We start from the raw sequence: 27,332 nt of genomic DNA, 5'->3' as shown, positions 1-27,332 counted from the left end.
ATAACCGGACTGCTTCCGCACATAAGGCACAGGACCGAGCTCCTCCTTGCCGATTTATATAAAACATGGTGGAGGTATTGTCTGTACTGATCCCGACTACTTGGCCTTGTATATGGTCTCGAAAGTGTCTGCAGGCGTTGAACACTGCTCTGAGCTCCAGTATATTTATGTGCAGTGACTGCTCCGTGGAGGACCACAGCCCTTGAGTCACCTCTTCGCCCATGTGTGCTCCGCACCCTATGAGGGAGGCATCTGTAGTAAGAAAAAACGATATTTGTGGTTGGTGGAAGGGTACCCCTGTTAGCAAGTTCTTGGGGTTTACCCACCATTGCAGGGATTTGCGCACCTCTGCTGTGGGCGACACCACCCTGTGAACTCTGTGTGTTGCCGGTTTGTATATGCTCGCCAGCCAGTGCTGCATTCTGCGCATGTGTAACCTGGCGTTCTGTACTACGAACGTCGCCGCTGCCATGTGGCCCAGCAGCTGTAAGCACGTCAGGACCGGCACCGTAGGGCTGAAGGTGATGACCTGCACAAGGGAGCCGATGGCCCAAAAGCGAGTCTCTGGTAGATACACTCTCGCCGTAATAGAATTTATGCGTGCCCCTATGAATTCTATGTCCTGTGTGGGGTCTATCTTTGATTTTGCCAGATTGATAAACAGGCCGAGCAAGAGAACATGCCTGCTATGACACGTATCATGCGTAGTACCTCCTCCTTCGAGGCCCCTTTGAGTAGGCAGTCGTCCAGATACTGGAATATAAATACCCACTTTCTGTGCAGGTGGGCTGACACCACTGCCAAGGTCTTGGTGAAGACTCTGGGGGCCGAGGAGAGGCCAAACGGTAGGACCTTGTATTGAAAATGTTCTTTGCCTACCATGAACCGGAGGAACCGTCGGTGAGCCGGATGGATAGTTATGTTAAAATAAGCGTCTTGTAAGTTGAGGGCTGTGAACCGATCGCCATCGTCCAGTGCCGTAAGGACAGAGGCGATTGTGATCATCCGAAAGCGTTGCTTGCGCAGGTAGCGGTTGAGGCCTCGAAGATCTAAGATGGGCCTTCAGCCTCCTGTCTTTTTCTCCGTGAGGAAGTGCCTCGAGTAGAAACCTTTCCCTTGCAGTTGCTCCGGCACTCTTTCCACTGCCCCTATGAGCATGAGATGGTCTACCTCCTGCTTGAGCCTCGCTACATGGGAGGCCTCCTGGAGGTGGGGCCTGGGTGGAGGTCGTGGCGGCAGGAGCGATTGGAAGGAGATGGCGTACCCCATGGCTATGATCTCCAGCACCCATTTGTCTGTGGTGATCCTTTGCCCCTGGTCGTAGAATGGTCGGAGGCGATGTTGGAATAACCGCTTCGGATGACCTTGTGTGATGGTAATGATGGCGCAGCCCTGGATCTGTGTGTCAAACTTGTGGCCTTTGGCCCTGCCCCAAGGACGCCCGGCTCTGTTGGGAACGTTGCCTGGGAGTTCTGTACTGCTTTTGCTGTTGATGTCACCCTTGCTCGTAACCTCTGTGGTACTGGGTTCGCTGTTGCTGGTACTGTCTTTGTTGAGGGTAGTACTTTTTCTTTCTGTATGGAGGGGTGTAAATCCCCAGGGTCCTAAGTGTGGCTCTTGAATCTTTACTGGAATGAAGGACTGAGTCAGTTGATTCAGCAAACAGCTTCTGCGAGTCGAAGGGAAGATCGACTATCTTTGCCTGCAGGTCCCTCGGTATACCCGAAGTCTGGAGCCAGGACTCCCTTCGCATCACCACTGCCGTAGCTGTGGAGCGTGCTGCTGTGTCCGCGACATCCAGGGTGATCTGAACTCCCGTCCTCTAGGCCGCGTAGCCTTCTTGCACGACAGCCTTGAGCACCGGTTTCTTGTCCTCTGGAAGCGAGTCCACGAGGGAGGTTAACCTAGTGTAGTTGTCGAAATTATGGTTCGCTAAATGCGCTGCGTAATTTGCCATTCGCAGCAGTAGAGTGGAGGAGGAGTAGACCTTTCTGCCGAACAGCTCTAGCTTCTTGGCATCTTTGTCTGTTCCCCCTGTCTTGAATTGAGATGTCTTTGATCTTTGTTGCGACGACTCCATCACCAAGGAATTTGGTTGTGGGTGGCTGAACAGGAACTCCATGCCCTTCGCCGGCACGAAGTATTTCTTATCCGCTCTCTTGTGGACAGGCGGAATAGTCGCAGGGTCTGCCATATCATAGTGGCGGACTCCAAGATTGCTTCAACAAGCGGTATTGCTATTTTGGAGGAGGCCGGAAGTCTCAGATTTTTGAGGAGCTTATGGTGTTTCTCTTGCACCTCTGCTGTCTGGATGCCTTGCGTGAAGGCCACCCTCTTAAACAGCTCTTGAAACTGTTTGAGATCGTCTGGAGGACGGACGTCCTCTGGGGCCGTAGCCTCGTCCGGGGAGGAGAGTGAGGAACCACTAGGGTATGCCTCTCTGGACCCTTCCGGTTCCTGTTGGTGATGGTACATCCGCTCTCTGGAAGCTTGCAAGGGAAAATCTCGGGGTTTCATAACCAGTTCCCCCTGAGATACTTGAGTGTCTGTCCCCGTTCGCGATTGCCCTCGGGGATATGGGACCGTCTGTGGGGATCTTTCCCTGGTAGATTGACGGTGGTGTCTATGCCCCGCGTGATAGGGGCGACCATGGCAGCATGGGCACTGTTCTTGGGAAGGTGACCTAGACCACTCCCTTAGTGCATACCCTGTGCGTCTGGCGGAGCGAGATCGTCGAGAAACCTGGGACACTGGAGAGAGCGATTTGTGATAGTACTCCAGCGGCTCAAACCCCAGGAAGGGTGAAGGTGGTCCCAGCCAGGGCGAGGCTGGTTGTAAAAATGGAGATGGGGGCTCCGGGTAGGCTAGGGGGGACCCCTGCCTTCTGTTTGGAGTCTGCAGCATAAGCGGAGGGCTGAGAGAAAGCAACTCTGCAGCCCTGTCTGGAGAGGGGCTGCGGTGCCTTGTTTTGTGTGCAGCCTTCCCCCTCCCTTGAGGGGGTAGCTCCGCCCCCTGACGTGTAGGGGATCTCGGCCCTGTCTGCGCCGTGCTCAGCACGCTCATGGGTGGTGTCGCGTGGGCGGTGTCCTCCGGTGCCTGCGCGTTCTGCACCGCTGGTTCCCCGGGGGTCCGTGCCGTCGCTTGCGGTGCCGCCGGTACCGACGCTTGTTTCGCCGCCACCCTGCCTGCGGTGCGGGGCGGCTGTTTGATTATCGGAGGCTGAGTCACCTCCACGTGTCTCTCCGTGCCGCCGCCGATCAGCTGTTGCTGCTGGCAGGGATCGGGTTGGGGAGACTTTCCTCCGTTTTTGCGCTGATGGGGTGAGGGAGGTGGCTTTCCTTTTATGGGCCCCCGAGGGTCCCTCCTGCTGCGGCCGCTCTGGCACGTCTGGCTGGAGGGCCTTGTCGAAGAGCAGCATTTTAAGCCCCATCTCCCTGTCCTTCCTTGCTCTGGCTGTTAATTTTGCACAGAAGGAGCATTTCTGCGTGACATGGGACTCCCCCAGGCACCTTATGCAGTGACTGTGCTCATCAGATGCTGGCATTGCCTCTCGGCAGGACTCACATTTCTTGAATCCTGAAGAGGACATTGTTGGTGAGTCTTTCAGTTGTTAATGGGGTACTTAGCACCTTCTCTGTGCTGTTTTCCCCCTCTCTGATAGCCTGCCTCGGCAGGAGGGCTAATGGCCCTAGGCTCCTGGCCTCTGGTGCTCCGCTTATTACTAGGACTGGACTGAATGCCATCCCGCTTGTTGTTTCCTTTTTTTTTTTTTTTTTTTTTGAAAATAACAATTGGCTAACTTAACAGTAGCCTAAGAACTTGAAAACTTTAAAGAAAAACAGTTAAAACCATTGAATACGCTCACTTGGCCATAGCCTAGTCGGATTCTGTCTGCAGCCGACGGCGGTTAAGAGGAACTGGCGGGGACCGGATCGTGCGTGTGGCCAGGAGTGCGCAAGGGAGCAGCGCGTACCGGCGCATGCGCGGTCCAGCAGGAACTGCTTGGAAGATCCGATCTGCGGCGCCGGGCGAGCCCGACACCTAATGTGGAGCACCCACGGGGACACTCGAAGAAGAAGATACAGTTCCCTAATAAATTTCAGGTGGAAGGATATTTAAGGGAAGACATCTGTTAAAGAAGCTGAGAAAAGGAGCATTGGATCTCCTGAAGTCAGACAACAGGAAGAGAACCCACCCATCCATTTTTCCCAGTTTCCCATAACCTGGGAAAGGAGGTTAGAGAGCTTGGATCAACTGGCTTGGACCAGGATTGAAAAGGAGAGTATTGAGAGTAGCCTTAGGAATCAAGTGAAAATGACTGAGAAAAAGTCCTGTGCAACTTCTGATCGAGCATTCCCAGATAAGTTAAATGTGGAGAGTTAAGGCCCAATCAGACTTCATCTATTGCCTCATCTGCCCTTCAATATGGGTGGGCCAGTGATTGTCGAAAACAAGAAAAAGCTTCCTTAATGAAGTCTTTGTATGAAATTTCAAGACGCTAGAACTACACTACCATAGTTCCCTGTACATCTAAGTTCCGATCCAAGAAAGACAGATGCAATCAGCTACCCTTTTACAGTAAGTTTGTACAAGAAAACTTATGTAAAAACAAGAAATATAGGTCTCTGTTTAAAATCACAAAGGTAGAAACCTTTCATTATTATCTATGTAATGAAATGATACGGTTTTGGCATTAGCTTGTGGCATGTTTAAAATGGGAATTATGTCCTTTTCATAACAATCATTATGACCCAATTTTGAGTTAGAACAGCTCTACGAAGACCGGTAGTTCAGTGCTCCCAGCCCACTCATTAGAAAAAAACATTACAGCAAATAATTGTAATTGCAATTTCCTACTCATTTCCAGGAAAACAGAACACTTATGGGGAGCCCTTCATTCTTCTAGAAGTCTGAAGTGATTAAGAATCTCCCTGTTGGAAATACTCATGGCCAAGAACTTTTGTCAGAAATTTCTCCAAGTTCTCTTTCCAAACTCACAGTGATACATATTTTATGTCTTGTTATTTTAATATTTTCTCTTCCCCAGAGAAGACCAAAGATAGCCTAATTAATGATTAAAATACATTTTCCAATTAAAAATATGAATAAATACTAAACAAATATGAAAATCTTAGGTAAAATCCTAGTTTTTCAAATATCCAATTATCCATTACTATTAAATTGAACAATTTCTTGGCATATCTTATCAAGTAAGATAGACAATTGATAAAACTACTTTAACTCCAAATGGACTTACATCTCCTTCTGTCTGAAGAACAGAAGTTAGACAAAAAAACTAAGTATCTGAGTTTGTAAACTTTCAAACCCTTTATTAGTTGGATAAATATCTTCTGTACCATATTACAGCTGTTTATTTTCGCAGTCTTTTTCTGAGAGAAGCTGAATCCTTTGAGTGATCTTTGCCTTTTCTGCTTATTTACCAGTTGGCTTGATCACTGAAACCTTAGTGTGCTGTGGGATACTTATAACCTCAACATTTGGATGTGAAATGTTCCGTGACTCTGCAGTTTCTGAATTAAATGAAAAATTAAGGTATAGGTTTAGGCTTTAGTATTCAAAGCCAAATAAGGGTATATTTTAATGAAAACTTTGTGTAAAAATGCACAGGGACATAATTGCCATATTGGGCCAGATTTGTGAACGATTTAGTTCACTGGCACATCTCTGACATGGGACAGTACCAGATGCTTCACAGAATGGCACAAGAAACTGCAGACGCAGCAGAGATGGGTTTCATCCCATCCAAAACCTGGAGATTGTCTTAAACACTAAAACATGCACTTTTATCTTCCTCCCACTGCTTTCTTCATTAAGAGAAAGTCTGGATATTCTTGTTATTCATACATACGTCCAATTCCTCTTTGAATCTTTGTAAGTGCTTGGCCTCAATGATATGATATATAACAATGAATTCTACAGTCTAAATGCATGTTTTGTGAAAAAGTATTTCTTTTACAAGCTTTTAATTTGCCACCTTTTAATTTAACTAACTCCTTTCTCTTGTATTATGGAACATGGATAACGTCTGATATATATTTCCTCTCCTTTCTATGGTAAACAGTCCCAATCTTTCCAGCCATCATATGTGAGCTTCTCCCTACCCTGCACGCACATCGTTCTCCTTGCCTTCTCTGAACCTCACTGTACTTTTGTATTATCGTTTTTGGGATGAGGTGACCAGTACTGTACACAACATTCTGTATGAATCAGCATCTTTGATATATGTTTGTAATACTATACTATACTTCTTTTCTGTATTGTTCTCCAGCCCCCCATTAACCATACTTGCACACTGGCCTTAGGTATTGCCTGAATGGATCATGGTGCTCAGATTTCCTTCTTGCATTAGTACAATTAATTTGTACTAATCGTACTACAATTAATTAGTACAATTAATTTAGAACCCTGTAAGATTTATGATTATTGCATTTTTTCCCTCGACTGTGCAATACTTTGCATTTACCAACACTTCTTCATCTATTGTGTGGACCATTCACATACCTTGATTAAATCTTTCTGAACTTCCTCATAGTATTTTCTGGCCTTGACTATTTTAATAACTTGCTTATGGCCCTAACTGGCTTTCAAAATCTGAATCTGAAAAATATTGCTTTATGCCATAAAACTTTTATCACTCTAGTAACAGTGAGTTTAAAATGGAGGCTAGCTGTTTCGCTTATTTAAAAAAATTTACCCCATAAGTCAAATAAGATGTTTTAATCTATTTGCACAGAACTGAAAATGTTAATTACTATTTCCTCATCTCATGAACTGCTGTCAAGAATAAACACCATTTACATTAAGTTTTGGAATTTTTGCTTCACTCTGCTCACTTTACTCCAGATAGGAACAGGATCGCTATGTCTACACTTGCCCTCTCCTTTTCAAAGGGGCATATTAATGAGGTAGTTTGGAAGATGCTAATGAGGAGCTGACATGAATATGCAGCACGTCATTAGCATAATGGTGGCTGCTTGCAACTAGAAAGTGCTGCTTTCTGAAGGCATGCATCCCATGTAGAGGGGGGCCTTTTGAAAGGATCCCCCTGACTCCAGAAGCCCCTTATTCCTATTTGGCTTTAGGGAGAAGGAGTTTTTTAAGTGGGTGGGGGGAGTCCTTTTGAAAGGCCTCCATCTACATGGGAGGTGTAAGTTCCAAAAACAGCACTTTCGAACTACACGTGGCTACCATTAGGTTAGTGAGGCACTGCATATTCATGTCAGCACCTCATTACAATCTTCCAGACTGCCTCATTAACATGTCCTCTCCAAAAGGAGGAGGAAAGTGTAGATGCAGCTGATGTGTGTAAGACAACAAAATTACTAATGCTAAATATAGACACGTGGTAATAAGACTGTGACATATACGAGAAATCTATCTAGGGCTGTTAATGAGACAAAGTGCTTGACAAAATGGTTTCATTTAAGTCTGCTGATTTCAGGTATCGTATTTCTTGAAGTTTTTTACTTTGGATTTTGTTACCAGCCCAATTTATTGGAATGTCAGACAGCTGACTCATTAATTACTCCCTTACACATAGTATTTAACTTCTTTTGCATGGATACAAAGCATCAACCTATTCTCTAAGCCGTGGTTAGAAGGAATCAATAAAAATGGTTGATCTAGCTATCTAGCAAAAAAGACTCGAGAGTCTATTTTTTTTTCATAGTTTCTCTTTTTTCATTTTACTACAGCTATTCGATTTATAGCTTCACTTAACCCTTTTTCTTTTCCTGACCCTCATTTTTCCTTCAAGTATATTAATGACTACCCTTGGTCTTAAGAGAGTGAGCGAGCAATGGGTGATTCACAAGCCCAATCTCTTTCCCACAAGCAGATCAAAGCTGCATTAGGAGAAAAGCCCATCAGGGCTGTTGTCAGCTGTGTAGCTGCAGGAGTAGTGAACTCAGTACTCAGCAGAGTAAGTGATCCACCAAGATCCCACCCTTCCTATTCTCTTTTCCCTGCCTCATTTGGGGGGAAGAGGGATAGCAGAAAATTACAAGGGCTTCCTTTCCTAACCCCTATGTGTCTCTCACCCCTTTTTCAGGGTGCCAATAAGAGCAGGGGAGTCTCTCTCCCTTTGCTGCCTCAGCCCCCAAGCCTGTGTTAGGTTCTTTGGGACGGGCATCACTAGGAAGTGCTCATAGCCAGAACTCCTCCTACACTAGAAGACTTTCAGAGATATTTTCAATTGTACAGTGGAGGGGGGAGTGAGGGGAAGCATATGTAAATATTCCCACCCTTCCGCAGTATTTTATAGCTAATGCTCTTAGATGTAGCTGAAGCCCTTTCAGCTAGCAGCTGCAGACTCAGCTACCCTCATCCCTTGTGCTTAATAAACCTACACAGGCAGGGATTCAACCTGCAAACAGGGACTGAAAAGAGAGTCAATCAAGAGATTTAAAAAAAAATCAAAAACTAAGAGTGGTCAAATTTAGCCATTTGCTCACCCTTCTTTGAAAGGAGGTATCAGAAACAAGACCTGTACTAAAGCAACCATTACATCTCTTTTTTGCTTTATGTTTGTTTTCAAGAGATACTCATATTTCCCCCCTTTTTATATAAGCTGGTCCTCCAATCACATAACAATTATGTAAAAAGACTAACATAATAACAATATAGTGAAGAAATACATGCATAAAAGAGTGAAACATCTTAAACACCCAAACAATAATACATAATGTAATTCATTAATAACGTCATTACGGTGCCAACAAACTCAGTAAATTACTGAAGGGCATCTAAATTAAATGCAACTCTAAATTGTTTTACTTTTATTGGAAAAATGTCTAACAAGTACTTTTAAAAGGTAATTTACCCTTTATGATTTGGAACAGCTATTAACATTTTGGAATGTTCCAGAAAAATAAATATTTTTCAATTGGTTAGTATAATGACTGGCCTTTGAAAAGTTGTATTTTAGTATGATTAAAGCAAAGTGCAGTCTGCAAGCAACTATGACATTTTCAAAGAAAATATATTTCTATTTGAGATTTTAATTTAAGTGAACTGGTGACTTGCTATTTGTAATACATCTAATTCAATTACCACTGTAAAACTAAGATCACAGAGACAGATCTGGTCAAACCAGAATGCATGCTGCACTTCCTAGCTCCAGTTCAATCAATTACATTTTAGACTTATTAAAAATAAATGGTAACTTTTACACAATTCTATTTTTTAGAAAATTTCTTGATACACACAAGATTTTACTTTTATAATTTTCCACAATTAATCAACTTTATAGAGCATACTGGATAAATCCAGTTACTTTAATTAAGTTAAAATGCTTTTACAATAAATTCTGTGCAATAATACCTAAGATTTTGTTCTTCTTATACCAACTTCATTGGTAGCAGTAATTAACTTCTGTTATGTTTGTAGTGCCTTGTGATACCATACCTATACAATCAATTACTTATTGCTCATTTCTTTTAAATCAAAACAGACACCTGTAAATTCCCCTGATTACGTGGAGTATCAATTAGTTTACAGACATTTTAAAGATATTACTATTGCATTTTTGTGATTAAAATTGGTCATCTTCAGCTATTTTCTCTCAATAGCTTATCAAATGTTACCTCTGCATTTAAGTTGTCAGCAAGGCTTTCAAGAAACTGGCTCTCAATTGGGTTTTGCTGAGTAAGAAGAGTTAGGTAATGGCTGAGCTTATCATGAGTTGTAATAATGATGCCTTCTCCAAACTTGTCAAACTGAGGCCGGCCAGCTCGACCAAATATCTGCATGACGTCTAAAATTCCAAGGTCAACAAAGGAGCCTCTTTTCGCAGCATATATCTGTGTTCCCTGGTTGAGGAAAAGTTAACAACAATTAACATAAACACACATGAATATAATCCTGATGAGCTGAATGCTGAAATTAGGCAAATATAGTATGATCTCAAAAGTGTACCGTAACTAATCCTTTCCTAATCTGTGATATATTTAAATCTTTACTATACAGACTGGATTCTGACTAGACACAATCAGTTTAACGAGATACAACCAACATTTCAAATCAATCGCCCCTCTCCCCACACCCAAACACAAAGATCTTGGTACACATACATTTTAACTGTTTTAAGACATGTTCACTTGCAGAGCAGGACATGCTCTTACCTTAATAACAACAGCATGAGCAGGAAGATTGACACCCCAAGCTAATGTGGCTGTACAAACCAGAACTTTGATATGTCCATGAGAAAACAAGTTTTCAACCAAACTTCTGTCTTGCCGCAGCATTCCTGCATGATGGATACTAAAACCATCTGGAAACAATTCACGTAACTGCTTGTTTCTGGACCTTTGTACCTAAAATGGGCCAAGGAAACATATTAGTTCATTTAGAACTACGGTACAGAAAGTACCATACTGAAAAAGTATTTGAATGATCACCATTTCAAGGAATGGGTTACTCAGAATTATTATGAACCTTGTCAAAATTAACCCTTTCCACGAATACGGAAATGTAAGTACAGGTTCAACCTCCTTGATCCACATTTGGGACCTAAGAGGTCCTGGACCAGGGATTTTGTCGGCCCAGGAGGTGGTCAATTCTGCCCCTGCTGGCCTCAGCCACTGCTTCTGGGAGCCCTGCCTGTGGCTTCCTGACCCCTCCTTCCCCGCCACAGACTCTTCAGCTGCTGGCACCTGGCCCAAGCCTCCCCTCCCCAGCCAAAGCCTTCTCAGGCTGCAGGTTCCTGCCTGGCCCCAGTCATGGCTTCCTGCACACCCCCGGGTGCAGCTTCCTGCCCGGCACCTGTGATGAGCTTCTGTGAGCTGCCACACTCCAGCCAGTGCTCTCTGCTGTTGCTCCCAGCCCAGGCTCCTTGACCGCTGCTTCTTCCCCCACTTGCTGTAAGACCATCTGTGGCTGCCCTGCCCTGGGCTCCTGTCACTAGTCTGATTGGCCCCTCCACCTCACAGCCTCGGGACACTCTGGTCCTGCCAGATGACAGGCATTACCTGATGAGAGAATGCCGGATTTGGGAGTTTTAACCTGTACGTACAAACACCTGTTTATAGACTAAGTGAATCCAATTGCTTCCTATAATTACTTGCAGAAGAATTTACTCACTTGGGGTAGAAAAGCCAGATTAGCTTCATTTAAATTGATATCCCAGATTTATCAATTTGCAGTATGAAAAGCTATTTGAAAGCTTGAATTTCTCTTTCCTTTAGAACATCAGCTCTCTCTTTTGGCAAGAATAATTGCCAGTTACCTGCTAACATACGTGTCTTTCTATAATTCATTATCAACTGAGAATCTTTATAATTACCTGTAGATTGTCAAAGCACCCAAAACTACAGTTTATCCAGAAATACAGATTATAACTATTTTACTTTATGTTCAGTTGTGGCAAATGTCAATTTCTGCTTTAACATTATATACACCTCAGTTCCAATTTTGTTCTCTCATACACATCACATGTCTAGCAATAGCCAACAGAGTTGCACAGAGGGTAACGCAGAGAAGAATTTGAATGATTGTACTGACATGTCAAACACACACAGTCACTGCAAGAACAGATACAAATAGAGAGATGCTGCACTGCTCAAGAATGAATATAAAACTTAGAATAAATAACTATAAACCAATGCATTTCATGGGAAATATTCTTTGAAATTTAGAAATGGAAAACAAAATATTTTATAAAAGTGCACAAATGAGCAGAAGGCCCTTGTATGTAGCAAATTAACCCCCCACAAAAGAAACTCTCTCCATCTGGCTATCTTTTTAATGTAGGTTAAATGTGAATTTGCCTCACTGTCAAAGCTGAGAATACTAGCAACAAGAAACTTCATGTGATTTTAAATACTTTGAACCACAATGCTTTGAACCACAACGCAGGAGTTAACAAGTAATTAACCTCTGTTTGAAAAAATGTAACCTCTATGCATAAAAACAGTTTTATGGACTTTCCCATGCCTGTTGAATTATATAGTATGAAAACGTTTGAAAAAAACAAATCACAAATATCAATTCAGAATGAAATTTCACTTCTTTAATAGTCACTGTTTAGGTCACATCACTCACTGCATGTAAGTAAATGGTTATGATACATTTGGATCAAAAGAGCTGTCTTATAAAATACGGTTTGCGTATCACATAGTCAAAAGCCTAAATTATATAAGCCATATAATTATCAATTGTTTTAAAAGTTTAAGACTAAATTTAAAACAAAACCAAAAACAAGTCCCAAGAGATCATTCTGAGCTGAAAAATCCAAATCCTAATCTCAAATGCCCATAAGTAGGAAGAGAGAGGCCTAGTATGTTGGCTGAGTTTCATCTAGGGCAGAGGTTTTCAAACTCCTTTCCTGGAGAACCAGTAGAAGAAAACTGTTGATGCCCATGACCCAACAGGGCTGAGGATGCGGGGGGTTGGGGTGTTGGAGGGAGTTCTGAGCTAGGGCAGAGCATGCGGGGAGATTCTTGTCTGGGGGAATAGGCTCTGTGGTGGGGCCAGGGAAAAGGAATTGGGGGTGCAAGGGGGGCTCTGGGCTAGGACAGAGGAGAAGGCTGGGGGTGCACGCTGGGATGGAATGCAGAAAGGGGACCCAAGTTTTGGGTGCTTAAGGCTGGGGAAAGGATTGGGGTTTGCGCTTACTTCTGGGGCTCCCAGTGAGCAGCACAGCATGGCTGCGGACAGGCATCAGAATGCCCTGTGCCCTGAAAGCAGCCAGCGGCATTTCCACCTCCTAAGCGGAGGCTTGCAAGTGGGCCTTGCCTGCAAGCACTCCCCACCCCCTCCACCATATATTGGCCTGTTCCTAGGCAACAGAAGGGCAGAGCCAATGTTTAAAGTGGGGACAGTGCATGGAGCCCTGGGGCACCATGCCTACGAGCTGGTCCTGCTGGCTACTTCTGGAGAGCATGGTGTAAGAACAGGTAGGGACTCCCCTGTGGTTTTCAAAGTGCAGGTCACAACCCAGCTTTAGCTAGCCACCAGTGGCTCTGGGAGTGAGCATGGAGATCCATGTTTTATGCTCCATGACCTAGTCATGCCCCACACTTTGAAACCCACTAATGTAGAGTTGCTACCTTTTCGTGTTTTAAACAGGATCGCCCTTTTTCTGAAGAAGCTATCTGTGAATTCTGTAAGGCTGTTGAATACACACTATCACCTGTTAGTTCAGGATCATCTTCAATGCCCCTTTTATTGCACCCTACAGGTGGTGACCCTAGTTACAGGTCGTGAGAGATTGTTTTAACCATACAACACAGTATATTGAAAACTGATATACAAGTGAAAAAAAATATTAAAACAGTTGCCCAACCACTTTCAGACAAATCATTGTCCAGTCATTACAAAAAGGAGAACAAGAGACACCTGATACGGATTTAATCAGGCCACAGCTTCATCATTAGACATTTGGAACTACCCAGCAGATAAAAAGAAGACATTGAAGGCAAATCAATGTTCATTCAAATGACTACCGGGGCTTCCATCACTCCCTCCTTTATTTTCCATCATGAGATCTTAGCACACACCCACTCCTCCCCTCTAGGTGGAGTACATGGGGCTACAAGTATATGGGTTTGCCCTCTGCCATACCAATTATAGAAGTCTTAACCCTTGTCCCATTCTATTCCTTTAACCAGCATCTTTCTAAGTCCTTTGCCAGGCCATTTATCCAGTCACTGGTTGCCTTTCCTATGGATTACCTGCACTGTACAACCATCCCACACCTACAAAATGAGTTGCAAAATAACTAACCCTCCTTCTTCACCACCATAATAAGCTCCCTCAGAAACCAGCTGCCTGGAAGGCAACTCCTTACCCTCACGTCCACTTAAGTCACTTCTTGTTGTTTTTGAAGATATAGACTAACACTGCTACCTCTCTGATATTAAATCAATATGGCAGCAAGGAAAAATTCCTCCCCAGCTTCCCTAAAACAGAGAGTTTAGTCCACAGCAGGTCCTAACCTACCCAACATCCACCAGTCTGAGGGGAGAGTGGGTGAGTGCTGCCTTGCTGGCTGCATGGAAGAAGGGACTGTAATACCAGACCTGCGCTTTCAAAGGCCTTCTGCATTTATGTTCCTAGGGAATGAGTCAGCACCACCCATGCTGACCCCAATCAATGCTTTTTGCAGCAGCTTCTGACTTTCTGTGCTCCCTCACCCACAAAGAATTGCTACCCTTTCTCTGGCAATCCTGGGCAATGTGTCCCCTGCTTCAGGCAAGATGCAGTCAAAATAATATCGGGAGAGCAATATAACAAGATGATGATAAGCTGCTGACACACAGTTCTTTGCAATACATTAAAACTTGAATGACAGAAGAGAGAGGTTGTCAATGGAGACTAATGAAAAATTGGAAATGTGTTAGTGAGGAAAGATAAAAAAAAAATAAGAGGAGCAAAGGTTTAATTAGTCAAGAATTCCAAATAGATGAGCATTTGTATTTTATAATAAATTTTAATTTATTTATTTGCATTCAAATATACCAAATGCCTTAAAATAAAAATATTGAAAAGTTTAGATGTTCTCAGTTTTGTTTATCAGATCTACAACACTGGCTATCTTAGTGCTGCATTAAACAATATTTAACAGGAAGTTAACAGATTAACTATATTTTAATGCAAGATCATCAATAGCATGCTACAGAATTCTCAATACTCCTTTAATATTGTGAAAAACAATAATGGTGGAGAGCTTCAGATTGTCTACAGCACTGAAAAATTTAAAATACTTCAGATAAGACAACTTCAATAATTGTACAGTGCTGTGGGTTTTGTAATTACCAGTGCAAAGAGCTCTCTTTCTCACAAAAGAATTAGATCAAAAAGTGCTGTTAAAAACAACTGCTGTTAGAAATCAAAAAGAAAAGAAATGCACGGAATGCGCAAAAAATGTTCAGTGGCTGCAATATATGCAGTCAGAGACTGCACATGGCTTTATCAAGGACACAGATTCTTAAGTGTAAACAACTAAGTAAAGGAGCCAAGCAGAATGAAAAATGTGCCAGAGTGATACACTGAATGGTCATTTTTGTTTCTGGGACTTCCTATTAGTTTTTACAAAATAAAATCACCATTTAAAACAAACATAACCATACCATAAAACATGTCGGGAACAATGACAGATCTGAACCTCCAACCTGCTTAAGTCCTGATAATTAACACTGCCATATTAAAAATAATCTGAAAGTCACCAATTTACGATGTATATTTATGCTTTATGTACCAGTTTCCTACCCTTAGTGATAGTCAGCATTTATTAAAATACAAACAAATTTCTTCTTTTAAATTTTGACACGTATAGTAGTTAAACATGCCCAACACATCCCAAAAAGCTCAGAGGATTAGTCCTATACTTTGCAGATTTCTACAGAAACAGGATTTGAAACCAGTTTCAATTGGAATGTATTTCTAATATAGACTGTAAACTAAATCACACTTCAGTTCATGGTGGCCTTTTTTAATTTTAGTTTGCAATTTGAATTTCTCTTTTCCATAATATTAAAGCCTCATTTAAAGGTAACTGTCTTCATCAAATCACTTTAGCTTTTGTTTTTTGATTACTACTGAACTATTATACATAGAAATTCAGTATCTTCTAAGTCACAGAGAGGTAGCCATGTTAGTGTGTATTCTAACAAAAAACAAACAAGAAGTCTTGTACCACCTCAAAAAGACTAATAAAATAATTTATTAGGTGATGGGCTTTCATGGGGCAGAAGTGAAGAAATGTGTCTGCCTATGAAAAGCTCATCACCTAATAAATTATTTTGACTGCTTCTTTGTTCTCTCTTATCAGGTCAAGGATGCTTCCAATAAAAAAAGCTAGAGAACAAGCGAGCAGCTGAATTTTACATTCAATCTCTACAAATTAAAAACTTTAGAGTAAGAAATAGCATGCATTTCTTAAGTTGTCCTCATTTTAAGAAAGAAACTAAGAAGGTTGATTCCTAAGTCATCCTAGGGAAGAATATTTAGCCAGCATGTAGTCTTTAAAGGCTGCATTTAGCACAAAGTGTGTAGGGTTTAAAGAAAGCACCAGTCTCCATTAATGAGAGCACTGTTCTATGAAACCTTGATTCACATTATTCCAGAAGTAACAAAACCAGTGATTTATATATGAAAAGTGAAGCTGTAAAACATTAAATTATGTTACCTACTTATTCTTCTTTATGAACAGTTTTAAAGGGTTTATGTTACAATTTATCTCGGATGTTCCTAAGTACTTCAAGGACTTTGGCCAAGTACCTTATTACAGTGCTCTAATTACAATTGATTTTTCACCCCTCATTGCTCATCTCCCTACAAGTTTGTGACTTTTGCTTCATGTGTGTGCACGCATAAGGCTACTTCTACATGCGAATCATCTGTTGACAGAAGTGACTGTTGGAAGGGATTTTGTCTACACATAAAAACAGATTGAAAGAGCAATCCGCTCTGTTGACAGAGGGTATCCAGGCTGCTCAGCCCTCTCTCGACAGACTGTCCCATGGGTTTTTCCTGACAAAACTCCTGTTTGCCGGGAAAAATCTCTCATGTAGATGTAGCCTACGAGTATGTATTAAGCAAATATATGATAGAACATATTAAATAAACTTCAAAGATAAGATAGTCATGACAATGTCTATATTTCTCCTTCAGGAGTTTTGAATTTCACAATACTCTTAATAAAAGGTGCACTGAAAATGTCATATGCAAACTCTACACTGAGCTGTCTAGAGAAAAATATTCCGCATAATTTTAATGAGATGTGAGGCACACAAAATGGAAAAAAAAAAAAAGATTGAGCCACGCATTGGTGTCTTTCAACTACAGAGATTAAAAAAAAAGTGACAGATTTCCCTGCCTGGTCCTTTCATTTGATAGTTAGTATAGCACTATCGTTATTCATGGAAGAATACAAACTATCAGCTTTTTGTTTGAACTAACAATATAATATGAAGTATAAAAAGCAGGAGGTAAAAAATAACAGCATGCTTATTGATTGTTTTATTTTAGATCCTTTTTGCTTTGGATATTCAGACAGCTTGATAAGAAGAGATACTAGCCAACCTTTTAAAAATTTAAAGTGAAATTACATAAAAATGACTTCTACAATCTTCCTTTCCTAGAGTGATTGGCTGAGTGAACCACTATTTCTTTGTTTTAAATCTGTAATGACTGAACTTTTTGGCAAGGACAAGGCTGTTTGTATTTGATTGCAGTCAGTAAGAGAGGACAATGATTTTGGTGTCACTCTGAATTTTGTTTTCTTTCCCACAGAAAGCCCCAATTCCGATTGGCATGTAAGTATTTTGTTCCAGCTTTATAAGCGGCATTGGTTACCTCCCGACTCATCTTACAGCTATTTTGCTACAGCAAAAATTTGTTTTTGAAACCACATGGATGAATTATTTGCAAGTTTCTCCTCATATGGTTCACCACCAGGTACTTCTCAGAAACCAGCATCATATTTGATCGTTGGTTTGAGCAACTGTGAGCAATTTAAGTTCACCCTTCTAATTCTCTAGTTCACTTTTTATTAGCTGAAAGACCTCAACAGTTTTGGTCACTGTTTTTGAGGGGTACCTAAACTCCATCCTGAGGCGAATTTGTATTTATTTACCATCCACCTTTTTGAACCAATCACAAAATAGAATTAAAATCTCCCAAAACAAGCACCAAAACCAAACAAACCGTAAAGGATGTTTTCCTCACTATTAGTATATTTAATAAGTGTAAGAGCTTCCTTCATGGGTTTCCTGCTTAACACATCCAGTGAAATTGAAGTGCTGGCTGCACATTCAGTATCTTTGAAATCATTACATAACTTTTTAAAATATATGCAAATAGGACTCAAGTGGCTTTCTGAGATAATCTACTTCTAGATGTATAGCTATGACACCATACATCAGAGGAAAGATTATGAAAGAGAGCCCATTCAGGAGGGACAGAGTAATAGAGAAAGACAGAAAAGGAAGAAAGGTGGAAAAAGGACAGGGAAAAAGACAGTTAATTGTCTCATGCCTGCTCTTAACCCACATATGAAACATGAACTTTTTTTTGTGTGTGAAGACTTCCATGACACGGCATTCCATGTTCTTTATGAAAATATGCTACAGTGTGAACATTCCATCATAGAAATATACTTTATGCAAGATAATTCATATAAGATATAATTGGAAATGTTATGATTCACTGAACATGACTATTACATTTGTATGCATGCCTCATTTTTGTATCTGAATTTAGGAACATTGTCCTGCTGTACCTGCATTTCATATATGCTGCTTTGGGTTGGTAACTGATTAAAAATTCGGAAACACAGGGTAGGCATAAATGGTCAGTATTCACAATAGAGAGAGGTAAATAGTGGTATCCTCCCCAGGGACCAGTCCTATTCAACATATTTATAAATGATCTGGAAAAAGGGATGAACAGTGAGATGGCAAAATTTGCAGATGACACAAAACTACTCCAAATAGTTAAGTCCCAAGAAGACAGTGAAGAGCTACAAAAGGATCCTAATAAACTGGGTGATGGGGCAACAAAATGGCAGGTAAAATTCAATGTTGATAAATGCAAAGTAATGCACTTCAGAAAATACAATCCCAATTATCCATATAAAATGATGGGGTCTGACTTAGCTGTTATCAATCAACAAAGAGATCTTGGAGTCATCGTGGAGAGATCTCTGAAGACATCCACTCAGTGTGCAGTGGCAGTAAAAAAGCTAACAAAATGTTAGGAATCATTAAGAAAGGAATAGATAAGACAGAAAATGTAATATTACCTTTATCTAAATCCATGGTACATCCACATCTGGATACTGTGTACAGATGTGGTTGTCCCATTTCAAAAAAAAAAAAAAAAAAAAAAAAAAAAAAAAAAAGATTTATTGAAATCAGAAAAGGTTCAGAAAAGGGCAAGAAAAATGATTAAGGGTATGGAACCCCTGCCATATGAGAAGAGATAAATAAGAGACTTTTTAGCTTAGAAAAAAGATGATTAAGGGGGGATATGATAGAGGTATATAAAATCATAACCAGTATGGAGAAAATAAATAAGGAAATTGTTATTTACTCCTCACAACACAAGAACTAGGGGTAACCAAATGAAATTAATAAGCATCAAATTTAAAGACAAACAATAGGAAATATTTCTTCCACACAACGCACAGTTAACCTGTGGAACTCCTTGCTGGAGAATATTGTGAAAGCCAAGACTATAGTAGAGTTTAAAAAAAGAACTAGATAAACTCATGTGGGATAGGTCTATCAATGGCTATTAGCCAGGATGGGCGTGGATGGTGTCCCTAGCCTCTGTTTGCAAGAGGCTGGAAATGGGCAACAGGGAATTGATCACTTGATGATTACCTGTTCTGTTCATTCTCTCTGGGGCACCTGGCATTGCCCACTGTCAGAAGACAGGATACTGGGCTTGATAGACCTATGGTCTGACCCAGTATGGCTGTTCTTATGAGTCACTAAATTTCCTTGAAGCTATCTTAAAGATGACTTTATTCTATACTACTGCTAAGCGTGTTGTGGAATAGCATGAAGCTGTGAAGAACAGGGTTTATACTGGATTTGGTAAACCTCTTTAATATGAGCAGCTTATTTTCTTAAGGTGTTCTTAGTAATGGATACTATTAGATCTAATCTGCTGAAGATACAAAAAATGTTTCAGAAAGAGTACATTCAAGCCAAAAAGAAAAGCAGTGCCATCTACCAAATGATGTGGTTTCTCTCTTTTAAGATGCTTGCTTAGTGAACCTTATAAATGCCTCATTAATTATCAGAACTTACAGCTCACCCACTTTACTGAGGTTACAGCCAGGAGGAAGGCTATTTTCCAGTAACGTATTTTACGTCTGTAGATTTCAAATACTCAGAACAGATGTGCTTCTGTTAATGACCTCAGTACAAACCAAACCCAAAGTGAAGTACTATATTCAATTTACAGCCTAATCTCAATTTCTTAATTCCTTTTAAAACAGCTTGTGCAGTACAACAGCATGGTAAGCTATGGTTGGAAATAAATTATAAATGAAGATCACGCCAAGGGTACCACTTTCTCAGAAGTTGCTTTACAGCGCAAAATTGAAAAGGGTGCAGAAAATTGTGATCTTTGACTAATTTGGAACTATAGATAAATGTAGAAATACAATGATGGGAAACCCACAATGCAAATGTGACATAGTTTTGAAGTAAAAAGGCTAACTCGCATTTTATAGCCTGGATCAACAGCCTTCCATAGTATTGCTAGTGACTTTGCAAAACATGCAGTGATTTAATAATCATGTACAAACTTTGGGTTGCTTATGTGTATGAATCAGATGAGGGCCTTTCACTTTGCCTCCTCTTTGCCTTGTGCGGGGAGGCTAGCAGTGTTGCTGGCATGGTGTGTGGGCTCTGCTCCTCATTCACATTGTGGTTGGAGCTTGTGGCAAGTAAACTCTTTCTAACAGAGATGACCTAGCAGGTTATTTTCAATGGAGCTAGGCTTTCCACTGTGCTTTCTGAAAGAGCGTGCATATTCACTATCTAAATCTTCACCACTGCTTCTGCAGTGTTGCTAGCCATTCCGTAGTAACTTTCTGATTGCAGTAGTATCTATCCAACACAAGTTTTCTTTTACTTTATTATAATTAGAAGATGTATTTGTAGTATTTCTAGCAAACAAAAGTGAATCAGTTTGCATTCTTCCTTCTGGTGGAGTGCTGTTACTGAAGAGTTAGAATGGCTTGAAACAAAGGGGCAGAGAAACAGGAGTTGGGCTGTCATAGAAGTGTCTAACTCTTTACTACTGGGGTACTTTTTGAATGTGTCTGTATTGTTACAGATGAACTAGCTGGTAGATGTTTTGAAACAAATTACCAAAACAATTGAAACTGACGTGATCATCTAGTGGTATTGTGACAAATAAAATTTGTAAATTTTAAAACAGTGCGGCTGGATTTTTTTTTGGCGGGGGGGGGGGGGGGCATGCACAGTTTCCCCTGGAGCACTTGACTCAAAATATTAGTCAGGATGACTCAGCAAAATCCCACATGAATACACTGGAGACCCTCTGAAGTGAATGGGTTTTGACATAGCTTAGCTGTAATAAATTCTGTTATGAGCTCAAACTGTATGTCAGAGCCAACAGGCTGAAGCCCTGTAGGAGAACTGTAGCTATGGCAGAGAGACTGAACAGCTGTAAAAAGTTACCTGTGTAAAAGAAGCCACCTGAGAAGGTTCCTGAACTCCCTGAAAGGGAAGAGCTTCCTGAAAATTCACAGCTGTAAGAGGAGGAGCAGCAGCAACAGCAACACACTCCAAGGCTCAAGGCTTGCCTAACAATGGCTGCACCTGACACTTTGCCAGCAGCAGTGCCAGATGGGGTTTTGTATCTCCCACCAGAGCAGAGATTTTTACCTCAGCAACAGCAAATAGCTGCCCAGCACAGCACTGTATGCCTGGCGCAGCGGCCATGTGATCGCTCTCGAATAACTGACATGGCAGAAGGAATCTTTAAAGATGATTCAGAGGACAATTTAAAGACACCTTTTAAGTTTTATTTTTATTTTTTTTTTATTTTATACCACCAGGCATATGGCTTTCAAGTGTAAACAAAGCTGGATGCAGTTTGAGTTAGATCTCCCAACCCATTTGGTAACTGTTAGGTCAGCATGCACAGTACTAAGAGTTTAGTGTTAAGTAATTGAATGTTAGTGGAAATTGTTACATTTTAATTGCTATAGCAATAGATGTAATTGATGTCATGTGCTTAATTGTTATAGTTTAAGCCTACAGTAGTAAGCAAATGATCATGTTAAATTGTTATATGCCATTGAGTTAACTGAAATTGATATGCAGTGTTGCCTTTATTTACCGTGCCACTTTTAAACTGCAACTGAAATAGTTACTATTTTATTATACCTCTCCTCCCCTTTAAAGTAAATGTTATTTTTGTTTTCAAAGACTTTATTGCTTGTTGCATATTCTTGATTGGAGGGTTGTATCTATGGCCTTCAATGGGAAGGCTAATTAGTTTAGGTAGGAGCTTTTCCCTGGAAAGTCTATCAGGTGGGCCATAACCTTGAATGCCGAGATAAGAAATAAAAGAATTTTAAATTAAATAGCAGAGACTTTAACAATAGGGTTCAAATCTCCCAGTAACACAAGCCAGAACTATTTTAGTGAAAGAAAATAGGTGTCAAATATATTAAGACAAGCTAGAATGATGCAATAGGACATTCTAAAAAGAGCACAAGATATTCTGCCACAATCCTGCATCATTAAACCAATGGAAGTTTTGCCACTGAATGGTATGAGTATAAAACCAAGCCCCATGATAATAATCTAAGGACATACACTAAAATTCAAGTGTCAAATTAAAAAAAAAATTATAAAAAAAAGTCTATTGTATTCGGGTGACCAGATACTCCATTTTTAAAGGGACAGTCCCATATGTAAGCTCTCCTGCAGGTGTCCTGACTTTTTCTTTAAAAAGGGGCAAGTTGTCCCTTATTTTCTTCCTCCCACTTCCCCCCAGTCAGTACTGGTGGGTCCCACTGCTGACTTAATCCCTATTTGCCAGCTTCCACACACCAATGGTGAAGGGAACGCAGGGGTGGCGGGGAGTCTAGAGGCTCACGATGGGGGTGCACGTAAAAGACTGATTAGACAAGATGCTGTGTATGAGGGTCTGGCTGCCCACCTCTCCCCTCCCCTTGTGTCCTAGTGCAGCCCTGCTGCGTGCTGGCTCTCGGCCAGCAGTGCTCCATTCCCCTTCCTGTTTCTGGCTGGCATTGGCTGTGAGCTCTGGTCACTGATGAGTGTGGGTGGGTGTCAGGTGTCAGCTGATTATGTGTCCCCTGTGCTGCCCACCTACCAGCTTTTTTTCCCCCCTCTTGCTGTCTTCTCCTTGCTTTGATCCTTCTTCCCCTTCCCATGCCTGCTGCTCTTCCATATCCCCAAGCAGGGCAGGTTGCTTCCCATGCTGTGTGGAAAACCAGCTCCTGGTTAGAGTGTTCAGCTCACCAACAGGCTGGCCAGCAGGTTTGTTACCCACCCCCGCCCCACTGCCTCTGGCTGTGCTGGCACCCCAGGAAAGCCCAAGATTTTCTGGCCATCAGAGCCTAGCAGTGCATGTACTAAAGCTCTGCACAGCACTGATATGGGGGAGCCCCTCCACTCCTCAGCTCAGCTATGGAGTAACAGAAGGAAGGGAAGTGATTTCCAGCCTGCTCATGCCTTGAACCTGCAGGCTCCACGGCAGCCACTAAGGCAGGAGCTTAGCATCCTCTTCACCCATGACTCTTCACCTCCCACCATGGGGCTGCTCCATTGCCTAGGCATCTTCCTGTGCTGAGCTGCCTCTCTAGCCATATTCACTGAAGCATCTGCAGTGAGGTTCCATGGGCCCTGATGCATAATGAATCCTGCCCATGCTGTGGCTGAGAGACAGAAGGTATCTGGGTTACGCTAGTGGCTAGCAGCAGCCTGGAGGTGTCAGCTGCCTTTCAACCTTGTGAAGACAGGGAAGGGGCAAGATGCTTCCAGCCACGAAAGGGGGAGAAGTTGGAAGGAGGGACAGGTAAGAGCCCTGAAAAGACATGGACCAGATCATACCATCTCCCATTTTCCTTCCCTGAAGCTGGATTGTCAAGTACAGGGCAGTCTAAATGGTAAAATGATCTTTGTGGGCATTGCATTTCCACATGCATTCAAGCACAGCAGTATATGAAACACTATCACGTTAAAGGATATTCATATTATTGCTCCTCCCTTCGAGAATAGGAAACACTTGAGGATTTCATTTTATTTTTTTAAAGGGAGAAAGATGGACAGGAGGTCAGACCAAATGATCATAATGATTCCTTCTGACACTGGAATCTGTGACTACTTCACACCGTTTGGATGAGAGGTTGGGGGTCAGGATGTCACTGAGCATGAGGCATCTGCGCTAGGCCCACTGCCACCAGAATGAAGACGAATTCAACTGATTCAAGGAAGGGAAGAGGAACTTTTCAGTGGTACCTCTTGAGCACCGCCTCAACACCCCTTACAGCTAGATTGAGTTCACATTTAGGGAATTTCCCCACTGCTGATGTGGCCTAAAATAAGATATGCCCTCCAGTTTTACATCTTGGAAAGAAACAGAAAGAAAGGTTACTCACCGTAGTAACGGTGGTTCTTCGAGATGTGTCCCCGTGGGTGCTCCACATTAGGTGTCGGGCTCGCCCGGCGCCGCAGATTGGATCTTCCAAGCAGTTTCTCCCGGACCGCGCATGCGCCGGTGCGCGCCGCTCCCTTGCGCGCTCCTGGCCACGTGCGCGATCCGGTCCCTGCCAGTTCCTTGACCAACCGCCTCGGATGCTCCTGCAAAACACTAAACAGAGATCCGAAGCAGGGAGGATGGGCGGGTAGTGGAGCACCCACGGGGACACATCTCGAAGAACCACCGTTACTACGGTGAGTAACCTTTCTTTCTTCTTCGAGTGTCCCCGTGGGTGCTCCACATTAGGTGACTACCCAGCAGTAACCCAAGATAGGAGGTGGGTAATCGGATTATGTGCAGCTTGTCCCCGAGAGGACCGCTGTTGAGAGACGGGTATCCTCTTGGAATACTCTGTGAAGGGCGTAATGTTTGGCGAAGGTGTCATAGGATGACCAGGTCGCCACTCTGCAAATGTCTTTTAGCGCAACGCCCTTGAAAAAAGCTGTTGAAGCCGCCACCGCCCAAGTGGAATAAGCCCTGGGCGTGGCCAGTAAAGGAGTCTTTTTGAGTTCGTAGCACATTTTTATGCAGGATACGATGTGCTTTGAGATTCTCTGCGAAGAGAGACCTTCTCCTTTCGATTTGGGAGCGATAGAGACTAGGAGTCTATCCGTTTTCCGGAAGGACTTGGTCCTGTCTATATAGAAGACTAGCGCCCTCCTCACGTCCAGGAGGTGTAGGCGCGCCTCTTTGTTAGAGTTATGAGGCTTTGGATAAAACGAGGGTAAAACAATAGGTTCGTAAATGTGAAACTCAGAAGAAACTTTAGGAACAAAGGCTGGATGCAGCCGTATGGTTACCGCCTCCTTGGAAAAAACAGTGCAGGGTGGCGTTGCCATAACTACCGCAAGCTCGCTCACCCTGCGAGCTGACGTGATTGCGAGAAGAAAGGTCGTCTTTATCGTAAGGAAGCGGAGGGAAACCGTGGCCAAAGGCTTGAACGGTGGTCCCCTTATCACATTAAGCACCAGGTCCAAGTTCCACGAAGGTGGAAGCGGTGTCCGAGGGGGGTATAGGTTTACCAACCCTTTGAGGAACCTGGTAACCATGGGATGGGCGAACACCGTGTGCCCTTCCTCTTCGTGTCTGAACGCCGAAAAGGCGGCAAGGTGGACCTTTAACGAGGATAGTGAGAGTCCTCCTCTCTTGAGGTCCAGTAAATACTCTAATATTACAGGCATAGGCACCGAAAGGGGGGCTAGCTGTTTGGTAGAACACCATGCCGTGAAGCGAGTCCATTTCTGCTTGTAGGTCTTCCAGGTGGAAGTCCTCCTGCTACTTTCTAGGACTTGCTGCACTTCCTCCGTACATGTGCTCTCTAGGGAGCTGAGCCATGGATTAACCACACTTGTAGTCACAGGCCTTGGGGGTGCGGATGCACTATGGACCCCAGGGCTTGCGTAAGCAGATCCGGCGCCACCAGAAGGGGCATCGGTGGCCGGTCCGACATGCGCAGGAGTAGGGGGAACCATTGCTGTCGATCCCACGTTGGGACTACTAGGATCATTTGGGCTCCTTCCCTCCTGGCTTTCTTCAAGACTTTGTGGATCAGCACTGTGGGAGGGAAAGCGTAAAGCAGGGGGCCCCTCCAGGAGATCGCGAATGCGTCCCCCAAGGACCCCCATCCCAGTCCTGCCCTGGAGCAGAATCGTGGGCACTTCTTGTTGTGTTGAGTAGCAAACAGGTCTATCTGGGCAAAACCCCATGTGTGAAAAATCGGTCGTAGCAGATCGGGACGGATCTGCCACTCGTGCGTGAGTGCAAAACGCCTGCTCAGCTGGTCTGCCTTCACATTGTGAGCACCTGGTAAGTACGAGGCTTTCAAGGTTATATTGTTGGCGATGCACCAGTTCCATAACCGGACTGCTTCCGCACATAAGGCACGGGACCGAGCTCCTCCTTGCCGATTTATATAAAACATGGTGGAGGTATTGTCTGTACTGATCCCGACTACTTTGCCTTGTATATGGTCTCGAAAGTGTCTGCAGGCGTTGAACACTGCTCTGAGCTCCAGTATATTTATGTGCAGTGATCGCTCCGTGGAGGACCACAGCCCTTGCGTCACCTCTTTGCCCATCTGTGCTCCCCACCCTATGAGGGAGGCATCTGAAGTAAGAAAAAACGATATTTGTGGTTGGTGGAAGGGTACCCCTGTTAGCAGGTTCTTGGGGTTTTCCCACCATTGCAGGGATTTGCACACCTCTGTTGTGGGCGACACCACCCTGTGAACGGTGTGTGTTGTCGGTTTGTATACGCTCGCCAGCCAGTGCTGCATGCTGCGCATGTGTAACCTGGCGTTCTGTACTACGAACGTCGCCGCTGCCATGTGGCCCAGCAGCTGTAAGCACGTCAGAACCGGCACCGTAGGGCTGAAGGTGATGACTTGCACGAGGGAGCCGATGGCCCGAAAGCGAGTCTCTGGTAGATACACTCTCGCTGTAATAGAATTTATGCGTGCCCCTATGAACTCTATGTCCTGTGTGGGGTCTATCTTTGATTTTGCCAGATTGATAACCAGGCCGAGCGAAGAGAACGTGCCTGCTGTGATGCGTATCATGCGTAGTACCTCCTCCTTCGAGGCCCCTTTGAGTAAGCAGTCATCCAGATACTGGAATATAAATACCCCGTCTGTGCAGGTAGGCTGACACCACTGCCAAGGTCTTGGTGAAGACTCTGGGGGCCGAGGAGAAGCCAAACGGTAGGACCTTGTATTGAAAATGTTCTTTGCCTACCATGACCCGGAGGAATCCTTGGTGAGCCGGATGGGTAGTTATGGGAAAATACGCGTCTTGTAAGTCGAGGGCTGCGAACCAATCTCCATCGTCCAGTGCCGTAAGGATGGAGGCGATTGTGATCATCCGAAAGCGTTGCTTGCGCAGGTAGCGGTTGAGGCCTCGAAGATCTAAGATGGGCCTCCAGCCTCCTGTCTTTTTCTCCGTGAGGAAGTACCTCGAGTAGGACCCTCTCCCTTGCAGTTGCTCCGGCACTCTTTCCACTACCCCTATGAGCATGAGATGGTCTACCTCCTGCTTGAGCCTCGCTACGTGGGGGGCCTCCTGGAGGTGGGGCCTGGGTGGAGGTCGTGGCGGTGGGAG

The 27,332-nt window shown here is 43.2% G+C and overlaps 1 protein-coding gene across 4 annotated transcripts in view; it reads right to left on the bottom strand.

The window, feature by feature from the left end:
• ASCC3 (activating signal cointegrator 1 complex subunit 3) overlaps positions 1–27,332 on the bottom strand; it is a 501,864-nt gene that overhangs the window by 166,445 nt on the left and 308,087 nt on the right. For all 4 annotated transcript variants that reach the window (XM_074990822.1, XM_074990825.1, XM_074990823.1 and 1 more), the window contains 2 exons: positions 10,143–10,334; positions 9,606–9,830 (listed from right to left, as the gene is read on the bottom strand). In XM_074990822.1, coding sequence (XP_074846923.1) covers positions 9,606–9,830; positions 10,143–10,334 — 417 coding nt within the window. The remainder of the gene's footprint in view (positions 1–9,605; positions 9,831–10,142; positions 10,335–27,332) is intronic.

The sequence above is a fragment of the Carettochelys insculpta genome, chromosome 3, assembly GCF_033958435.1.
Source record: "Carettochelys insculpta isolate YL-2023 chromosome 3, ASM3395843v1, whole genome shotgun sequence".
Taxonomy (NCBI): domain Eukaryota; kingdom Metazoa; phylum Chordata; order Testudines; family Carettochelyidae; genus Carettochelys; species Carettochelys insculpta.
This window is presented reverse-complemented; position numbering and strand designations above follow the sequence as displayed.